Here is an 8,362-nt window from a genome sequence, read left to right as displayed (position 1 = left end):
CAAAATCAGCCCCTGCCCTCATGGAGTTTATAATCTTCTGGGGAAGACATACATTAATAGGCACATAGATGATATGCCCAAAATAGACACAATGAAACTTTGAGGGTAAGGCACTATCAGCTGACAGGATCTGGAAGGGCCTCCTGCGGAAGGTATTCTCCATCATGGCCTTCTTGGAAACTTCCTTGGGGATGTTTTCTCCTGGAGGGGATTAAGAGAGATCTAGCTGGCATAGACAAGGGGCATGGTGGTGATATCAGAGCATACTGGCAGGTGAAGACTAGCACAGAATGGACGCCCAAGTTATGAAGGGGATAAGCATAGCAGAAGCATTAGCGCTGAGAAAGGGGCATGGTGATAATCCAGGGAATTAGTTCCTGGAGCATCTGGAACAGACAGAAATGGCATCAATTCTGGAGTTTTCCCAGGAAGAATTCCAGTAGAATATAAGCCCTATGAGTCAGAACTGTTTTTGTCTCTGTATAACAAGGGTCTTAACCAGAGACTGGCACATAGTGGCTGCTAAGTAAATAATTGTTAAATGAGTGAATGAGAGAGGAGTGCAGCCCATTGGAGGGGCTGTACAAATGGATCTCCTTTATTATCCACCCTTTGGCCTTCTGTCTGACCTAGGATTGCCCACCTGCCTGGTCTGTGTGTGCCTTGGCACCTCTGTGTACTGTGATGATGCTGACCTGGAGCGCATCCCTCCTCTGCCCCAGGAGACAACTTACCTCTATGCCCGCTTTAATAATATCAGCCAGATCCAGACAGGAGATTTCAAAGGGCTAAGTATGCCATCATGGGTATGGGTAAGGGAAGGAGAGGGGAGGAGAAGGTGATGGGAAGGCAGCTAATTGAATTTTTCTGTCTGTCTAGTCAAACATACTGGGACAAAGAACTTCACTCTATTTTCCCCTAGCTCAAGGCTTAGCTCGTCCTACTGTAAAATGGGGGCAGTGCAAGGTTTTCTTGAATATCTCTCCCTGAAGGCCTCAGGTTGTTTTATTGACTTATTCCTCATTCTGCCAGAAGCCATAGGAAGTCTGAAAGTGGAAATTGCAGTGACTCTTTTGGTGGAGGTGGAGTAGGGTGAAGGGGTAGAGACTGAGAGCCCAGGCACAAGGAAGTTAGATAACTTCCCCACAGTTAGACAGCAACTTCAACAGGTATGTTTGTCCCAAGTCCAGGCAGTGAGTCAGCGGTACCATCTCTTAAGTGCTATGTGTCAGGCACTGTGTTAAGTGCTAGGGATACAAATAGGGGAAAAGAAAGACAGTCCTTGACCTCAAGAAGCTTACAATCCAGACGGAGAAGGTGACACACAAAAGGAAACTGAAAAAGGTGTGGGGGGAGGGGAGTGGAAAGAGAACGTATCCAAAACAGTCATGGTATTGTGTTCAGTCATTTCAGTCATGTCCTATTCTTCATGACCCCATTTGGGGTTTTCTTGGTAAAGATACTAGCGTGGTTCGCCATTTTCTTCTCCAGATCATTTTACAGATGAGGAAACTGAGGCAAACAGGGTTAAGTGACTAGCTCAGGGTCACATAGCTAGTAACTGTCTGAGGACAGATTTGAACTCATGAACATGAGTCTTCCTGATTCCAAGCTCAGTGCTCTATCTACTGCACCACCTAGCTTCTCATGTCATGATGGAGAAGTTCAAAGGAGAGCATCTAGGTGGGAAATGTGGCACAGCCAACAGGTCAATTCAATAAGCATTTATTAATCACCTACTAGATGCCCTGTGCTAAGTGCTGAGGATACAAAAGAAAAGCTACTCCCACTCCCTACCCCCTGCCCTCAAGGAGCTCACAGTTTATTAAGGGAGGCAACATGCAAAAAACTATGTACAAAGAAGATAATATACACACACACACACATCTATGTATGTGTGTATATATATATACATACATACATACATACATACATACATACATATATATGATACTCAGATACTCTCAAAGTGATGGTACTAGCAATAAGGCGAAATGTGCTTCTTGTAAAAGATGGGATTTTAGCCAGAGCTTGGAGGAATCCAGGGAATCCAGGAGGCAAAGATAACAAAGAGCATCCCAGATATAGAGGACAGTCAGTAAAAATGCTCAGTCAGGTTATGGAGTGTCACATTCAAGGAATACCACTGCACTTAGTGCCAAAAGACTTGGGATCCAGTCTCAGTTCTAACATTTATTAGTGACGTGACCTTGGACAAATCCCTGGTGATATGGTGGTAAGAGTTATAGTCAGAAGACCTGGGTTCAAATCTTTGCTTTGCCACTTAGTAAATGACCTTGGACAAGTCTTTTTCCATGTCAGGGCCTCAGTTTCCCCAATTGTAAAATGAAGGGTTTGAACTAGATGATGTCTAAAGGTTCCATCCAGTTCTATATCCTATGATCTTAACTCTCTTGTCCTCCAATACTCTGTTTCTTCATCTTTAAAGTGAGTATAATTGTAATCCATCTCTCACAGGACTGGTATGAGGGCTGTTTCAGAAACCTATGATGGTTTACATAAATGTAAATTAATATATCTTTGCCTCTGGGTAGGACTACATTGAACAGTCCTACTAGAAATAGTTTCAAGGAGAGATTCCAGAATATCACACGTAGTGACAGAGAGAGAAGTACTTTCCCTTCCTTTCTTCCTTCTTTCCTTTCTTCCTTTCTTCCTTCCTTCCTCCCTTCCTCCTTTCCTCCCTTCCTTCCTTCCTTCCTTCCTTCCTTCCTTCCTTCCTTCCTTCCTTCCTTCCTTCCTTCCTTCCTACCACATGAAACCCATTTTCATTGTTTTAGTTCTGGGTAGAGATGAAGAAAAGCTGGTCAACATCCTCCTTGTGTTTCTAGCAACTCTAGGTGAGGAGGGGCACACATAAGGTTTAGAAAGGTGGTTCATTCCCATTTTCCCCCACTGTCCCCAACTACACATACATTCCTTCCTTCCATATCTCAATAGGAAAACTAAAGCGGATTGACCTCTCTGGCAACTCCATCTCCACCATTGAAGATGATGCTTTCCTGTTACCTGCCCTGCAGGAATTGATCATCCCAGAGAACAAGCTGGTATCTCTGCCCAGGCTCCCTGGTAGTCTCGTGAGACTGGATGCCCAGCTCAACAACCTCCAAAGCCCAGGGATCTTACCAGAGAGCTTCAGAGTGAGTCAGCACGGCAAGCTCCCCTTCCCCAATGAGAGAGAGAGAGAGAGAGAGAGAGAGAGAGAGAGAGAGAGAGAGAGAGAGAGAGAGAGAGAGAGGAGCCTGGCAACAGAAACTGTCATCATCCTGGGGCAGCCCTGGACAGTGCTGTTCTCCTGACTCAGACCATCTAATACCATTTTTATCCAATCACCTCCAGGACTCCTATGCTTTACCCCCAAGCATTGGTTATCACTGGAAATATGTTACAACCTAATTCTTCCTTGCCCTTCGGTACCTCAAAGATTGCTGTGTTCCAAGATTCACAGTGAGATGGCATCCCATTTGTTTAAAAGAGCATGTGATATGTCACTTGGGGAAAATATCTTTAGTCAATGGGAACTACTTTCTTTCCTACCAAGACCTCATAGTAGCCAATTGTCCGGGCTCCTTAATGTCCCCCGGCATTTCCCACCAAGACCTGGCATTTAGTCCCTGGAGCATGAGTTCCCTTTATCTCCCCAGGAGCTGAAGAAGTTGCAGTTTCTCTACCTGTCAGACAACAAGCTGGACTACATCCCTGTGCCCCTGCCCTCAAGCCTGCGTTCTCTACACTTGCAGGTAAGACCTCACAATAGGAGGGAATTAGATTGTAAAACAGAAAGAATATCCTGGCAGTGAGAAGTCCCAGGTGCCTGGGGAGTTCGAAAGGTAGTTAATTCTCCATCCCTGGAGATACGCTCTTTTAGGGTATTATTGTTCTATTGTTCCTTTTTCTTTCTTTTTTTCCTGCCCATCTCTCTCCTAGCTCTTCCTATTTCTCCCCTAACTTTCATTCCATTTTTCTTTCTCCCTTCTCTAACTATATATCATCCAGAAATCTTGAGGTATCATCTACATATCATTGATCAGCCAGGTGTTTCAGTGAATAAAGTATTGGACTTGGAGGCAGGAAGACCCAGAGTTCAAATCTTGCCTCAGTTGTGTGACCCTAAGCAAGTCTCTTAGACTCAGTTTCTTTACTTGTAAAATAGGGATAACATGATCACCTACCTCACAGGGATGTTGTGAACATGTAAAGTGCTTGAAAACTTTAAAATCCTATGTAAATGCTAGCTATTACTATGTCCCACTCCCCCCCACCCCAACCTATATTAAAGAATGCCCCTGGAAACTCCTGACTCTTCACTGGTAGAGTGTTTCCTCAGCTGGAGTGCCTGACATCAGTGAAATCATTGTTCTTGATTTAAAAAAAAATCTTTCCTGCATCTCTCTCCTGATTCTTTTTCTCCCTGCCAATTCCCCCTTCTTTCAACTGCTTTCTTTCTCATCCCATCCCTTCTCCTCTTTCTCTTCTTTCCTATGTTTCTCAATTCATTTTCTCTTTCTATCTTCCCTCTCCTCCTTTTCCCTTCACTCTTTCTCCATTCTGCTGTCATCCCCATGTTCCTGAAGGCTCTTTCCTCATATCCATCTTTGTCTGGCCCTCCCCTGCCTCTGTCCATGACATTGCCCTGAACCCTCACGTTGACAGCTCCCATTAATAACATCCTGTAAAGTAATGGACATGTCTGATCTGTTCCTTGAGTCCCTTTCCTCAGAGAATACATCTGAGTACAGTCTGACTATGGGTACAGTTGTGCAAGAAGAGAGCAGCCCATCCCCTAGGGAACCTTGGGCCTTTCCCTGTAGGGGTCAAGGGGAAAGTGAAAGCCCTGGAGATGTGACCCTGCAGAAGGCTACAAGGAGCTGCTGTGCAAGGATGGTAATTACCTCAGGAGGAATATAAAAAAAACACTGGATAATAAGGGCTAGCTTTGAAATTGCACTTTAAGGTTTGCAAAGCATTGCATTTGTATTTTCACTGGATCCTCACAAAAGTCTGGTGAGATAGATGCTATTATTACCCCCATTGCACAGAAAGAAAAACTAAGTCAGGTTGTGTGATATAGTCACACAGCTAATAAATGTCTAAAGTAGGATTTGAACTCAGGTCTGTCCTGCTTCTAATTCCAACTGTCCATCCACTGCATCACTAAGCTGCCTACTACTAGGTAGACTGCAGGACTGGAGTCAGGAACCGTGTGATTCAAACAGGTCCTCAAGTGCAAGTGGGGCCCTGGGCAAGCCCCACCTCTCTTTGGGCTTTAATTTCCTCACCTATGAAATGAGGGGAGTGGGCTTAATAACTTCTAAGGTTCTTTCCAGCTCTAAACCTATAATCCTATGATCCTATGACCAAGTTGTCTCTGGATCTGTTCTTGACCTTGGAATTATTTGTGAGAAACATTGGAGAACAAACATTGTTCCTGGAGAATAAAAGCCACAGCCCCCAGTCTCCTTTCTCCTCCCCCTGTCCCTCACCCCGGACCCTAACCTTTATCTCTCCCCTCATCTTGCTCCTCATTTCCCTCAGCTCAGAGAACTCAAGAAACAGCCAGTGGTAAACAGCCTCAGAATCACATCTCATTCCTCCTCCCTCTAGACAGACTCCCATGGAAACCGGCCCTACTGGGAATAGAAAGGAGAGGGAGTAAGGTATTCAGCATACAATGGCCACTGTTTCTAACCAGAATCAGATCTGGCACAATGAATTCCTTGGAACCTAGGTGTGCAAGCAAGCAGTTGTTTCCTGAGATACAAGGGCTATAACTCTTCAGCAGCTGTACACATGTACATAATGACAGCTCCCTCGGCTTCTGTTACTTTGCAAAGAGAGACACCTATTCTCCCCACCCCTCCCCACCCCATGGGGGCTAAGGAATCCCTAGGGATTCTGCCCTAGACAAGAAGAACTAGGCTTTTCCTTGAAAGGCACCTTTCTATTAAATCATCTGAAGACTGTTTCTTGAACCTTACCTCATCTACTTAGGGAACAGCATCGCCCTCTCAGTGAAGAGCCTAGCAAATAGGAGGATCTTAATAAAATGTTCATCAACTAGGCTTGACTCCTAGACTAACTCAACTCCCAGTCTACACACCCACTGAAGGGCAAATTCTTCCCTCTGTTACTGTCAAATTGGCCTGCTATATAGGACGTTTCATCTGTCCTGCCTTTTCATCCACTGAACTTCTCCCTCCCACCCCAATCCAAGCACTCCCTTCTTACCCTTACTGCCCACTCTGAGAATCCACGAAACCACAGATGGAACAGCACTGTCTTCTGATCTCTTTACTCATCAGCAGTCTCTGCCTCTTGAAATCAGTTTGTATCACTTTGTCTACACATTGTGTTTTCTTGTTTGTATACAAATTGTATCCCTCCAATAGAATGTAAGCTTTTTGAGGGGAGGAACCACTATTCTCTTTCTGTCTTCTTGTCCCCAGTGCTTGGTACATAGAGTTCCTAGCACAAAAAGGATGCTTAATATAAACTTACTGCATTGAATTACAGGTGAAGATATTTAGGATCAGGAAAGATGAGTAATTTGACCACATTCAGGATCCAAATCCAGACCTCCTAACTCCATGTTCAGTCTTTTTTTTTTTCTCCATTATACCACAGATGAGAAGGTAGACACTTGGCTTCAGTTCTCCCTCACCAATGCTGCATTTCCATTTTTAAAGTTCTCCCCATTATGCAATTGGAGAAACTGAGGAAGAAAAGGGCAAAGAAATATAACCCAATGTCACACAACAAGATAGTGACAGAATAGTCAGACCTGAACCCAGTTTCCCTTGGGTTTTTACCAATTCAAGTCAACAAACATCTATCAAATACCTACCGTGTATCAGGTACTCTGCGAAGGGCTAGGAACACAAAGAAAGGCAAAAGACAGTTCCAATTTAATGGGAGAAAGAACATGCAAACAACCATGCACAAACAGTCATATACAGAATAAATAGGAAATAGTCTCAGAGGGAAGATACCAAGAATAAGGAGGCCAGGGAAAAGGCTTCTAACAGAAAGTGGGCTTTTAGCTGAGATTTGAAGGAAGCCAGTTAGAATCATAGGCTCATGGGGGCCAGGAGAGACCTTCAAAGAACAAAGCAGGCTCTACCCTCAAAGAGCCTTCAGTCTAGGAGGGGAAACCTGTACATGGATAAGCAGATACAAAATTTGTACAAAAAAAAAATACAGAATCATTTCCTAGATGATAGTAGCAACATGGTGTCTGAACAGAACACTGAAGGAAATTGGAGATTCCAAAAGGTAGAACATTTGTGGCATGGAGGTGTAAAAGAAGGGGAATTAGATTTGTATTGCTAACTATCTACATCATCAGATTGTTGCAGGACAGCATTTTGTAAACCTCCAAACCTTCTAGAAATCTAAATTATTCTATTTTCTCAGAACAATCACATCCAGATGATTCCTGAAGACATCTTCTGTAATGCTCAGGACCACACGTATATCCGAAGGGCCCTGGAAGACATCCGCCTAGATGGCAACCCCATCAACCTCAGCCTCTTTCCCAACGCCTACTTCTGCCTGCCCCGACTGCCCATAGGCAGCTACACTTGACTCTGACCTTAGGAAAGTCACAGGATTTCTCTGGTCCTCAGTTGCCTCATCTGTAAAATGAGGCTAATGATGTTTTACCAGGCTTCCCACCTTATGACTCTTTTTTTTTCTAATCTCCAGGGCTTAATACATTTATGTATGCATAATGAATACTCAATAAATGTTTGTTATCAATGATGGGGACAGCGATAAGGATGAATGTCTTCTCTGGACTTCAATTTCCTCATTTAAAATGAGTGTGTTGGATCAGTTGGTCCCTTTCCTGAGGAGGCGTCATGGCATAATGCAAGGGTTCCCAACATTTTTTTGTTCTTTGAACCCCTTTCAACAACAAAAAATGTATTGTGAATCCCCAGGGTAATTTAATATACTACTCATATTTTTTTTTAACAATTATTTACTGTGTAAGCCACTATTAAAGAATTTTTTAGTGCAAACCCCTTGGGTCATCATCAAGAACCTCTTAGGAACCCTGAAATGAGAACCACTGGTATAATAGAGAGGGTATTGGACTTGGAGCCAGAAGACTGTGTGACCTTGGGCAAATCAATATACCTTCTGGGGCCTCACTTCACTCATCTACAAAGTGAGGAAGGTGAATAAGACTCACTCAAATCTTACCTTCTGCAGGATTCTTTTCTGCTCCCTCCTCCTTGTGCCTTCCTCTCTGAGAGGCATCTGTATGTATTTTTATGCTGAGTTATTTTCATATTTGTCTCACCCTTAGAATGTAAGCTCCTTCAGGGTAGGAATTGTT

The 8,362-nt window shown here is 43.7% G+C and overlaps 1 protein-coding gene across 1 annotated transcript; it reads left to right on the top strand.

Annotated features, from left to right (window-relative positions):
• The first annotated feature begins 587 nt into the window (after window positions 1-587).
• Window positions 588-8,128, top strand: OPTC (opticin). Its single transcript, XM_021003161.2, has 4 exons — window positions 588-792; window positions 2,962-3,161; window positions 3,666-3,761; window positions 7,435-8,128. Exons 1-4 carry the CDS (start codon window positions 588-590, stop codon window positions 7,603-7,605), a joined length of 672 nt encoding a protein of 223 aa, XP_020858820.2. The 3' UTR covers window positions 7,606-8,128.
• Window positions 8,129-8,362: the final 234 nt, after the last annotated feature.

This window comes from Phascolarctos cinereus, unplaced genomic scaffold (genome assembly GCF_003287225.1).
Source record: "Phascolarctos cinereus isolate Bilbo 61053 unplaced genomic scaffold, phaCin_HiC Scaffold_5;HRSCAF=322, whole genome shotgun sequence".
NCBI lineage: Eukaryota > Metazoa > Chordata > Mammalia > Diprotodontia > Phascolarctidae > Phascolarctos > Phascolarctos cinereus.
The sequence above is the reverse complement of the archived record's forward strand: the minus strand, read 5'-3'. Positions and strand labels throughout refer to the sequence as shown.